Here is a 13444-nt window from a genome sequence, read left to right as displayed (position 1 = left end):
AGCTTTTGCACAGCGAAGGAAAGCATAAACAAGACGAAAAGACAACCCTCAGAATGGGAGAAAATATTTGCACACGAATCAATGGACAAAGGATTAATCTCCAAAATGTATAAACAACTCATGCAGCTCAATATCAAAAAACAAACAACCCAACCCAAAAATGGGCAGAAAACCTAAACAGACATGTCTCCAAAGAAGACATACAGATGGCCAAGAGGCACATGAAAAGCTGCTCAACATCACTAATTATTAGAGAAATGCAAATCAAAACTACATGAGGTATCACCTCACACCAGTTAGAATGGGCATCATCAGAAAATCTACAAACAACAAATGCTGGAGAGGGTGTGGAGAAAAGGGAACCCTCTTGCACTGTTGGTGGGAATGTAAATTGATACAGCCACTATGGAGAGCAGTACGGAGGTTCCCTAAAAAACTAAAAATAGAATTGCCATATGATCCAGCAATCCCACTACTGGGCATATACCCTGTGAAAACCATAATTCAAAAAGACACATGCACCCCAGTGTTCATTGCAGCACTATTTACAATAGCCAGGTCATGGAAGCAACGTAAATGCCCATCAGCAGATGAATGGATAAAGAAGATGTGGCACATATATACAATGGAATATTACTCAGCCATAAAAAGCAACAAAACTGGGTCATTTGTAGAGACGTGGATGCATCTAGAGACTGTCATACACAGTGAAGTAAGTCAGAAAGAGAAAAACAAATATCGTATATTAATGCATATCTGTGGAACCTAGAAAAATGGTACAGATGAACCAGTTTACAGGGCAGAAATTGAGACACGGATGTAGAGAACAAGCGTATGGACACCAAGGGGGGAAAGCGGCGGGGGTGGGTGGGTGGTGGTGTGATGAATTGGGCGATTGGGATTGACATGTATACACTGATGTGTATAAAATTGATGACTAATAAGGACCTGCTATATAAAAAAATAAATTAAATAAAATTTAAAAATTAAAAAAAAAGAAACTCTATTCCCCACTCTCTTCTCTCCTCTCCTTGTTAGACAGGCTGCTAACTTGCAGTGAGAGTTACTGGTGCCCTTGAACCGACCACCTTTTCAGTTTTAATCTGTTCTAGATAGAGCTTGGAGGTTTACACAGTGAAAGGAAGATGGAAAGATTTGGTGAGTCGTTCCAGACCTTCCCTTTTCAGTTCTGTGAATATACACAAGGGAAAGGCGGTGCAATCCGAAGTCCAGTTTTAATGGCGTATGTCTTTAGTTTGATGACAGACTGAATTTGCCTCTAGGTTTTCTGTCTTCTTTGTTCATCAGGGATTCCAATGCTGAAGATCGTGTTTGCAGGCCATGAGTACCTCTCTTTAATATCCGTCCCCTTGCTGATCTACCACCCGGTGCAGATCCTTCTGGGAAGTGTGTTGGTGCCAACAATAAGGTCTTGGATGGTGTCCAGGCAGAAGGTGAGACTCTAGAAGAATCTTATTTGGATCCAAGTCACGTGGAAATGCTATTTCTGAATCTTAGCTGTTCATATGTCCTAACTTTTGCACATATAACCTTGTTCTCAAGTACACATTCTCTTAACTAAATACGGTAATAATGACGCATTAATCCAATTCAATTTTGAACAAGAGGATTGAGGGCTAATTGTTCTATATTGTTATAACAGCACGATGATACCTAAAAGGTAGTTTTTAAAAGCCCTTTTTAATTTGCTCCTATCGAAGGGCATATTGCAGTGGATTAAAGTTTCAGTAAATATACTCAAAATATATGTGCCCCTCTGCTCGGGTGCCCACCATCTTTGCCCACCTGATCATTTGTATGTGTCCTGACTTCACATGCCTTTCTAAATATGATAGCACCTGGATTTATCCAGAGCGTCTACTTTAGTTTTAATTTTCCAGACACATAATAACTTCTTTGTACTATGCGTTTGGGAATTAAAAAATAAAATTTCAGTAGCAAAGGAGGCCACACAAGGACATCAGTTTCACCACACTTGGCTCAGAAGTCGTGTTACTTATTTGATATTTGTGGATTTGATTTTCTAAATTATCAGCCAAAATAAAATAAACGGAGTGACTCATACAAAATTCAGAGGCAGCACATACCACGGAAGTGCCCGTAGAGCTGGCTTCTTCCTTCTTCCTAGTGGCTCAGACTTTGCAAGACTTCTTTCGCCTGCTCACAAGGTGGCAAGGAGATAGCCAGTGACAGAGCACTGTGTGTCATGTTCTTAGTGTCCTGAAAATGGGACCGCCCCACTAGAGCCTGTTAAGCTCTGTGTTATGCTAAGCACGTGCCAGCCTTTACCAGGTTCGGAGTGTGGGCCCTTGAGCCATTCTGCCAGCTCTGCCACCTTACCCCCGTGTGACCCTGGCCATGTTACTTCACGTCTGTGCACCTCAGTCTCTGCCACACTAAGACTCATGATAACATCTACTCTTTAGAGTTGTGGAGGATTACGTGGCAGGTATTTGACAAAAGCTATCTGATATAATCTCTGTTATCATCACTGATGTTCCTTATTTTCTACAACACTGTAGCAGGCTCTGCTATCCCCATTGAACACATAGGAACTAGGCCCAGAGAGTTGAGCAACTTGCCCAGGGTTGTGGGGGTGGGTTTACTCAGTGCTAGACTTAGGACTTGAACCCTGGTCTATGTGTCCCCCAAAATCTTTCCCCTACACCACAACGATGCTCCAAACAGAAATACAAGATTGCTTTTGTTTAATTTTTGGTACTGAAGTACAGTTAATTTACAATGTTGCATTAGTTTCAAGTGTACAGCAAAGTGATTGTTATATATGTAAGAATATATATAAGAATAAAAATATATAGGAATATATATATATTCTTTTTCAGATTCTTTTCCATTATAGGTTATTACAAGATATTGAGTATAGTTCCCTGTGCTGTACAGTAGGTCCTTGTTGTTTATCCATTTTATATATAGGAGTGTGTATATGTTAATCCCAGACTCTCCTAATTTATCTCTCCCCCCCCCACCCCCAAGATTGCTTTTAGAAGGAGAGCCCTAGGTCCCCAGAATCCTGCCTGAGAAGGTAGCCCTCCAGCACCTTCCCTCCTCTTGTAATTGAACAAAATGTTAGCAAACACCATTCTGTGCTGGGGACCACTCCAGTCTGGGGTCTTCCCACTCAGAATTGGTACAGGAGCAGTTTAGTAATTCTCTTTCTTTTACTATTTATCCCCTTTGAAAACTTCATTTGTATATATGCTCGTGTTTAACAATGTGTATATGCATGATAGACCAGAATTTATACATATAAATTTTGACAAAGAATGAAGAAAATTATTTGAAAATCCTAATACTCCATCAATAATACACAGTCATAGTGAACAGCAAATTAATCAGAATGAAGTTTTCTTCTAAATGTTTAAAAGCTCTAGGATTTATCCTGCAGAGTAACAGAAGCATTTCCAAAAGGGAGACTAAACTGGACGCTGTTCATTTTTCCCTTCACACAGAAACCACTCCAAACCAGGGGGCCACTGGCTAATGTAGAATAATCCAGAAGGCTTAGAATATTTAGCCATTCCCACCTGGCCACAAAAACAAAGTGTCCATCGTAAGGGTATCCTTGAGTGTCTCCTCTGCTTTACAGACAATACTGACTGAGACCCACAGGCACCATCTAACGCACAGCAGACGGGATGAATAGCCATGCCGGGCGTGGGGGAGGTGCCAGATTCTGCAGGCCAGTGAGGTGGGCGGGTGAATTTATTTGGATCCAGGGGTTTGGATCCTGGGTTATATAATGCTATCTAGGCGGACCTCTTTTTCCTTCTCGTAGCATAAATTATCTGATGTTAATTGATGCTCTCACGTTGCTTGTGGATACCGTCCAACTCTGATGTCATGTTTTCCTTTCTCGTAGGGAGTGAAGTTGACAAGGCCAACGGTATAAGGAAGGAGGTGGTCTTTCCACAGCGATGTATATACATACAGGGTTGTACATACAAACAGTTCTGAAGACATGTATTTGTGAACGTTGCTTCAATGCATATTTTATTTTTTTACACAAAAAAATATAACTGTTTAAGTGCCTTAAAATGGATTTGACGAGAGCGTTATTTCCAAAACCTACTTTGTTGGTTACTGCCAGGGGTGGTTCAGTATTTTGGAGTTGTTCTTTGTTTTTTTTTTTCCTAACACAGGAAACAGTCATCATAAGTGACAAAAAGCAAACACGTTTTCATCGTACCACCTTCTGTGCAATACAGCTCTCTACTAGCTACTGTACTATTTGGAATGAGGTCACACCATCAGGAAAATGCTCTTCTCATGAGAGTGAAAATTTCCAAAGTCTTATTCACAGATACTTTGATTTCCCTTGTGATTCTTTTTTTCTGCAACTGTGACATGCCTCTTCCTTATCAACTCAGCAGGGGTCATAGATTGAATAGATGCTGAAAAGCATAAGTCATCTGCATTTCTTGACATCAGTTTTTAAGACATTCCTTCAAATAGTTTCCACTCAGAAATTCCTCAGTTCCATTACAAGAGATTGTGGTGTTCTATGTCTTAAATTTATTATAAGCTGCTTCAAAGAAAGGGCCTGATGTTTGAGTTATGAGTCAAAGTACGTGCAGTTTTCAGATAAACTGCAGGATTTGGGTTTCAGGATTCTTAAAATTATATTTCAAATGTTTTTCGTTTTTCTTCCATTATTTCTTTCTTACCTGTTTTCCAGCACACTTGCAAACTCATAACAACCAAATGTGAGACCCAAAAACGTTACAATTAGTTCGAGAGCAGCAACAATTAATGATGGATTATTTCACATTCCACAATGGAGACCAAAATGTGTTTCCTGTTACACAGATGTGCTGGGCACAAATTTCCTCTTTTAGCCAGAAGCAGCCTGTTACATCTTTAAATTAAGCACACTTAAGGCATTTGAGAAAAGTTATTAATGAGAATTTCCTTGGCAGATTTGACAAATGTGTGCAACATTTAAAAAAAAATTAAATCACATTGCTCTTACAAATAAATGAAAATATAAAGGTCATAGAGGCAAACAAATGTTACCTATACACATTCTGTCTAGAGAGATGGAAAGAAAAATAGACACAGAAGATGCAAAACCATTCGTCAACCAAAATATTAAGTAAAATTAGCTCCCAGTTGGGCATCAGCCTGCCATGGAGTATCCAATATTTGCTTCTACTGTGTCTGGAAGAGCTTTCACGACCCAAATAGAGAAAAAAGCAATGTATAGAAATAAGGGAACACTTTTTCTGTTTCCTGCACACCATTCTGTCACATCCTCTCTACGTGTCTTTTCGTGATTTGACAGGTGATATTGACATCATGAGTCACACCGTATCTTCAGCAGCTGTTTTGTTGTTTTATCAATAACAAAAAATCATTCCTTAGAAACTCACCATGTTTACCAGTATGGTAAATTTACATTGTTGTTACTACCAGCTCTCATCTTGTGTTACTTCTGACTCATTTCAATGTCATAAATTTCATAAGAGTTAGCCTGGGTGTGAGTTTTAAGGCTAATGCCAGACCCTGCAAAAAGCTATGCTAAATAGGCTGTTGGGCAAGAATTCCTATTGTCAAGAATTTCACTTGTGTCTAAAACTACAGTAATTCTGCTTGATACTTTTGATGCTTACATATGGAGCACAGAAAGGTTTTCATGTTTTGTTCCCGCAAGCTTCGTTGAATTTCAGAGTGAATGGAATTGTCTGTCTGACCTATCATAAAAATCTTCTCCCTAGCATTAGAATACTGATTTTTTTCCCCCAACTTATCTACCTCTATTATCTAACACCTACAGTAGGTGTGACTATGGGATAAAATTCAACTGAAAATGATATAACATTTTACCTTTTGCTTTAAAAAAAACTGTGTTCTTTTTTCACATAATCTTCTTTCCGTAGTGAATTTTGGTGGCTTTATTGATGTGTATACCTATTTCTTTTTTTACACAAATGCTGGGCATATTTTTCCATAAAGGACAAAAAAATAAAATCAAAATCTATTTTTAATTCATGATTATTGGGGTTTAATTATTCATATCTTAAAATATGTTGTTATATCTATGCACTATCTCTTTTATGCATTTGTTTTGTCTGAATGTATTTATGAAAGAAATACGTTAGATTATATTTATGTTTGCTTGTTTTTCCACCTGGAGTTTTGTTAATGGTTGTTATGAAATTTGATTTTTTAAATGGATGAGAATGTTCATCTTTTCATGTGCTCTTTTCTAAGTTTTAAAATTTTGTGGGTTCTTCCTTTTATTCTTCCCTCTTCTGGTTAAAACTAACACACCCCTGGCTAATGTTCAGTGTTTGTTTATGCTAAATACCAAATTTTTTCAAAAGGATCGGTAAAGTAATGAAATGGATTATTTATGATGAATGGAAGATGGACATAATTCTATGATTAAACAAAGATGTTTCAGAAATCACAAGAGAACCTGCGGCTTATTTTTAACCTGATTTCAGATATACACTCATAATGCCTTCCAAGTATCTGTAGATTTCTTTTAATTCATTCCAATCCTCTTATACTATTTGTGGTTAGCTGGACATAAGTTTCATAGGCTTCCCAGGTATCCATCTCAATACCTCACCACGCCATAACGTTAAAATCCAGAACCAGCCCTTGCTGGTTAGAGATTTTCTCAGCATCAGGGTTGAGGACCAAAAGAGAAACATATCCAACAGAAGGGACAGAACATAGGTGATCTGTGTTTTAGCCACCTTGTCAATTTTTTCAGGGATAGAAATATGAACCCTTAGAATTCAGAATGCCTTTTCCAAACCCCGAGTTTCTTCGTGGGTACATTCCCTTTTGTAGAATTCCATACCTTCGTGTTCTCATTTTGCTGTCTTGACTTAGCAAGCCTCTTCTCCCTGGAAGGCTGACAGAAATGTCACCTCATCCAGGAAGCTTTCCTGCTCCCCCAGTCAGTTCTAGACTCACTCCCTGTGACGTGCCTTTAGAACAACAAGTCCCTCAAGTCTTCCAAAACCTTTGCTTGTCTAATCATCACTTTACATTTCTGTCTCCTCCAATGTGGTCCTCATTTGTTTTCCTCCTGTGCCTAGCACAGTGCCTGACTCAGATTAATAACCAGAAAAAAAAAAACCCAAAAAACCATTTTCCAAACTGTGATCTTAATAGGTAAGACATGAACCTTCATAATTATGAAAGCTCTTCCCTACATATAGATCATTACTCAGTTACAAGAAAAACTGATTTTTTTTGCTACTATTCCTAGCTAGCCTGAGGGAAACTGTGAAGCCACATTGCGCTGCTGAGAGAAATGCATGGCTTCATAACTGTGTAAATACTAGCTCTCCAAGTTGAAGCTGCAGATGTGATATGCAAATAACTTTCATCTTTTATATTTTGACAGAACAATAAACCCTCAATAATTCAGGCTAAATCAGCTTGGGTTGATCTGAATTAGTGAATACTAATTTTTATATGCATAAAAAATAAAGCATTTTCCTTATCGGAATTCTGACATACTTATTATAAAGACTAGATACAAATTATTATGATTATCATCATATTATTGGTTTATGTAGGTACATACAAAGGGTCTTATAAGAGTACTCTCTTTAGCAAAGCAGCTAATCTTATTTACACTATAGAACAGTTTCTCAAATGTGAGTAAAATACTAACCTCATGTAAAGGGAAAACAATTTTTCATAGACCCTGGAGAACTTGTCTACAGAGCCAGTGATGAGAAACTGTATTAAACATTAAACGTCACTCTAACGATCGGTTGGTGCCAATGTGCTTGTAAACACAGGTGCAGACGAGCACTGAAGTCGCAGGGCTGAGCTGAGTCACAGGGGGTCACCCAGAAGATGCCCACAGGCCTCTCCAGACCCCCTTCCTCCACGGAGCTCTCCAGCATCTCAGACTCCACCACCCACACATGGAATTCCATTCCAGTTCCTTGATTTCTACCAAAGTCTGGACACACTGAGTTTGGGGGGGGATAGAGAAACTTAAAATGGAACGTTAGGAAAAAAATGGGATGTTAGACATCCTGTTCCCACCAATCTCCCAGCCACCCTCCCACCTGGAATTTCTCACTGACCGCCCTTCCCCGTAACCCCATCTACCTGCCCTGTTACCAGCTCTTTCTCTCCCCAACCCCCAAGTTCACAGAAGTTCAGCCACCTCTTTGTTCATTCTCTGACTTCCTGAACTTGCCCTGGGGCCAATGGCTATATAACCTGACAGAAACTTCCTCATTTCCACTTTCCTCTCATTTCGCCAACTGCGCGTTGGAATGAGGCAACATGAGGATTCATGTATGTTCTGGATGAGCTGTAGCCCGAACGTCGGGGAGGAGATGGAAAAGGAGCTGTGACTTCTCTCTACACTAGCAAAACAAGCAAAGTTTGTGAATGGGTAATTTATACAAAATGGATAATAGACATATTTTTAAATATTCAGTCTTACCAGAGATCAGGGAAATATATGTTTAAATGAGATACTGTTTTTCACCTATGAGATTGATAAAAAGTTGAAAGTTTGATAATATTCAAATATTGATAAGGGTTTGGGGAGAGGGACCTCATGCGCTTCTAGTTGGAACATAAATGGGGATGGAATTTTCTGGAGGGCTATTTAGCTGTACCATTGAAAGTTTAAATATATGTGTTCTTCAGCCCAGCTCTTTGGCTTCTGTGAATCCAGAAATAGATAAGTGCCCTAGAATCTACTGACAAGGACATTTCAGAACATTGATAAGGCTGAAAGGCCACCCAAATTCCCCAACTCAAGGAAGTGTTTAAACACTCAATGGTATGCTCTTATCGTAGAACATTATTTAGGCATTAAAAGAAATGACGGTCACTGCGTAATAACGATATATTGTTGAGTAGGAAGAAGAATAAATTTCAGGGAAGAATATGCATTTTGTCATACTATTTTTATATATCCTATTTTTTCATTAGTTAAAATATATGTTACATATGTGTAGGGACACTCCATACATAAAAAATGTTTAGAGGTATACTTATAAGTAACATTACTGAGCTTTTCCTTTAGGCCTGGTACTATTTCACGCCCTGTACATTATTTCATCTAACCCTCTCAACAACTCTATGAGGTAGGTGGTATTATCCCCATTTTACAGATGAGAAACTGAGTCCCAGATTAAGTGGCTTTCAAGGCCACAAAATTAAGAAGTGGGTGCATTTTAACCATGCTTAGACTACTTATCAGTGATGATTCCTAGGACCAGGAATGCAGAGGTGTTCTTACTTTTAATTGTACCTTTTCTTTTAATCACACTTTGGAAGAGTTCTAACAAGCATAAAGCACAAACTGGGGCTACTTCTACTTCTTGAGCGAACGGCATAATTCATTTCTGAGCCGTGGCGCACTTGTCAAGCAAAACCTTTTTGGGTTGAGAAAGATGGGCCTCTAGGCACATCCTAGGGGGGTAAGGGCCGGACAAGGGAATCTGACTGTCCCATGCATTGAGGTGAGAGGAATTTTGAGTCGGAGTCAACAGCATGGGAAAGGGGGCTGAGAGGTCCAAAGACTGGAAGAAGAGGAACCAGAGAGGAAGTGGGCCAAAGAGAAAAGACAGTCCAGTGGGAAATGTGTGATGGCCTAAGTGATAGTGGTGGTGGTGGTTAATTATCATATCATCATTTTTATCTTTTGCCAGCTTTATTGAGGTATAATTGACAAATAAAATTGTAAGCTATCTGAAGTGTACAAGTGATGATCCAATATACACATACATTGTGAAAGTATTCCCACGATTAATGAACACACCCTTCACCTCACACAGTTACTTGTGGGTGTGTGAGCATGCTCAATACAGTCTCTTAGAGAATTTCAATTATATGATACAGTTCTCACCTACAGTCACCACGATGTCCATCAGATCCTCAGACCTTATTCTTCTTATAACTGAAAGTTTGTACCCTTTTACCAACCTCTTCCCATTCCCACACCCCCAGCCCCTGGCAACCACTATTCTACTCTCTGCTTCTATGAGTTCTACTTTTTTCTTTTTAAGATTCCACATATAAGTGATACCGTGCAGTGTTTGTCTGTCTCTTTCTGGTTTATTTCACTTAGCATAATGCCTACCAGGTTCATCTGTGTTGTCACAAATGGCCGGATTTCCTTCTTTTTAAAGGCTGAATAATATTTCATTGTGTATATATACCACACTTTCTTCATCCATTTATCTGTCGATGGACACGTAGGGGCATTGTCAGAGGCACCACGTGTGAGACGGTGAGAGTAGTGGGTCCCAGGGTAGGAAGTTGCCATAAACATTTAGCGGTGGATGAGCTCTAGCTACGTTGGCAAAACCAGCCCGGGAGGCCGCACTGACAGCAGTGCTCTCAGTGAACACCTAGCATCAGGGTCAAGAATGCCCACTAGGGATCCCAAGTCAATGTGGTTGTAAGGATTTCTAGTCTGGAATAGCCAGTAACAAGGGAACGACCCATGTCTAGGGCTGAGGCCAAGACTTGTTTCCTCCGTGTGTGGTCTTTTCCTATCAGTGGACTCCGAGGCCTGGCATGTGTCAGAAACCCTAGGCTCCTTCCTGCCAATGCTCTGGAATTTCTGAGTCATGGGGCTTTTGAGTCACTCCAGCGAAGAGAAAACAACACCCTTTATGAAAACCTTGGTTGCAGAGTTCAGGTAGAGTTCAGAATCATTGCTAGCTAGTTTCTAGAATTTTGGAATATGAGAAAATAAGATCTTGCAGGGAGCACGTCGTTTCCGAGGTGCAGAAGAGTCTACTTAGTGGTGAGCAGTGTGGACTCTGGAATCAGGAAAGTCTGAGTTCAAATCCCAGCTCCACCATGTAAGCGTTGCGAGGCTTGCCCTCTTTTTCGTCTTGGTTTCCTTATCTGTACATCGCCGATAAGAAGGGTACATATCCTCTTAGGAATGTTGAAATAATTAAACGAAAAACTGGAATAAAGAACCTAGTATCGACCTGGGGGGCAGAGGGATTTTCACACCTTGGCTACTGTGAGTAATGCTGCAGTGAACACAGAGGAACAAGTATCTGTGCGTAAGCTGGAGTCGGCTTGTATCATCTCCTGAGAGCCAGTCGAGGGCATCCTTTCCCGATGCCAACTCAGGAACAGCTTGCTGGTAGCTTGAAATTGGCAAGGGTGGGACTGTTTACACCCCAGAAACTGGCAAGTGCCACAGATCAGAGCACTGAATATTAGTTATGGCTGTTGCAATCCCCCAGTCCGTCTGAATACATATTAATTTATATTTAGATGTAATGGTTTGAGAATGAATTCCATGTTCTGTGGGAAGCATTCTACGCCCCCCAAGATTTCCAGGAGTTTCCATTTTTATCATCTCATGCACAGAATTCCTGCTTGTGACTTGGTGTCTGTATTACTGGAATGTTCTTTTTCTCCCCTATATAACTTCCTTGTGGATGTTGAAACTTTTACTTCATTTTCCTCCAAATGAACAAACATATCTGCTGGAAAAGCAGATTTGTACTAAAAATTTGTTTGTTTGTTGAGGGGTGATGGGCAGCAGGTGCTTTAAAACTGCAGAAACAGCCACTGTGAAGAACAGTATGGTGGTTCCTCAAGAAATTAAAAATAGAACTACCATATGATCCAGTAATTCCACTTCCAGTTATATATCCAAATGAAACAAAATCACTAACTCAAACAGATACCTGTCCCTCCGTGTTCACTGCAGCATTACTCACAGTAGCCAAGGTGTGAAAATCCCTCTGCCGCCCAGGTCGATACTAGCTTCTTTATTCCAGTTTTTCATTTAATTATTTCAACATTCTTAAGAGGATATGTACCCTTATTATCGGCGATGTACAGATAAGGAAACCAAGACGAAAAAGAGGGCAAGCCTCGCAACGCTTACATGGTGGAGCTGGGATTTGAACTCAGACTTTCCTGATTCCAGAGTCCACACTGCTCACCACTAAGTAGACTCTTCTGCACCTCGGAAACTACGTGCTCCCTGCAAGATCTTATTTTCTCATATTCTAACATTCTAGAAACTAGCAATGATTCTGAACTCTACCTGAACTCTGCAACCAAGGTTTTCATAAAGGGTGTTGTTTTCTCTTCGCTGGAGTGACTCAAAAGCCCCACGACTCAGAAATTCCAGAGCATTGGCAGGAAGGAGCCTAGGGTTTCTGACACATGCCAGGCCTCGGAGTCCACTGATAGGAAAAGACCACACACGGAGGAAACAAGTCTTGGCCTCAGCCCTAGACATGGGTCGTTCCCTTGTTACTGGCTATTCCAGACTAGAAATCCTTACAACCACATTGACTTGGGATCCCTAGTGGGCATTCTTGACCCTGATGCTAGGTGTTCACTGAGAGCACTGCTGTCAGTGCGGCCTCCCGGGCTGGTTTTGCCAACGTAGCTAGAGCTCATCCACCGCTAAATGTTTATGGCAACTTCCTACCCTGGGACCCACTACTCTCACCGTCTCACACGTGGTGCCTCTGACAATGCCCCTTCCCCTCAGCAGCCGCTCCAGCTCCTGTGCACGCTGAAGACGGGGCAGGATACCATCTGTATCACTTCTCTGCTCATGAAGCCAAAGTGAAAAGCGTGTAATGCCACAGGTTTGTTATTAGGAATGAATGAGAGAATCCTTGCAAATGGCTTGTCACAGTGTCTGGCACTTGGTAAGAACCCAGTCAGTGACAGCTATTGTTATGGTTCCACAGGGATGGGACCTGGGTAAACCGTATCGGATGTATGGGGTCAGCTGTCAGGGTCTATTCTGCTTGACTTCTAATCTATGCAAAAAATCTATTAGGCAGTCCATTAAATGTCACCAATTAAGTCAGGACCTGACCAGGGCATGAGTGCCTACTTCATCAGTTGATGAAGACACCTGACTCTGAATTGTAAGACGACTGCAGCCATCCCTGGCCTCCAGCAGGAATTGAAAGGCCTTTCCAGCCCACCATTGCTGCTTGGGTCTTGCCTTTTTCTACTTACTCCAAAAAACTCCAAGCAGAAATTTTGCCCAACTCCCCAAAAAGCACTGAGTCTGGCTGAGAACCACCTGATAATGCAGCTGACAGACCTGCCCTATACGGACACTGATTTGCTAACGCCCGGCTGATACTGAGGTCCGACTGTACAGCTGCTCTAGGGCTGTCCCCCTATGACCACAGTCCTCTTGGACAGCCACTCAGTTCCACCTCGTCAGGTGCCCCCGTGGCCCTGGAGCATCTGGGTTTCCCGTTCACAGGCCCCCTTTCCACTCACACCTTTAATATTGACATTTCCAGGCATCCTGGTCTCTGATCTTTCTTCCCACCCCCCCATGCACTCCCACTGGGAGCCTGTGGGCCACTCTCGCAGCGCCAGCTACCACTGTAACTTAGCCAGAGCTCCCAGTCCTGTAGCCCTGAGTTCACATTTCCAATTGTGTTTG

The 13444-nt window shown here is 41.0% G+C and overlaps 1 protein-coding gene across 1 annotated transcript in view; it reads left to right on the top strand.

The window, feature by feature from the left end:
• Window positions 1-5486, top strand: part of SLC10A7 (solute carrier family 10 member 7) — a 251487-nt gene extending 246001 nt beyond the window's left edge. Inside the window, exons 11-12 of the mRNA XM_060012115.1 lie at window positions 1309-1454; window positions 3902-5486. Of these exons, the coding sequence (XP_059868098.1) occupies window positions 1309-1454; window positions 3902-3931 (176 nt within the window). The 3' untranslated portion in view covers window positions 3932-5486. The remainder of the gene's footprint in view (window positions 1-1308; window positions 1455-3901) is intronic.
• The last annotated feature ends 7958 nt before the right edge of the window (window positions 5487-13444 follow it).

The sequence above is a fragment of the Delphinus delphis genome, chromosome 5, assembly GCF_949987515.2.
Source record: "Delphinus delphis chromosome 5, mDelDel1.2, whole genome shotgun sequence".
NCBI classification, from domain to species: domain Eukaryota; kingdom Metazoa; phylum Chordata; class Mammalia; order Artiodactyla; family Delphinidae; genus Delphinus; species Delphinus delphis.
This window is presented reverse-complemented; position numbering and strand designations above follow the sequence as displayed.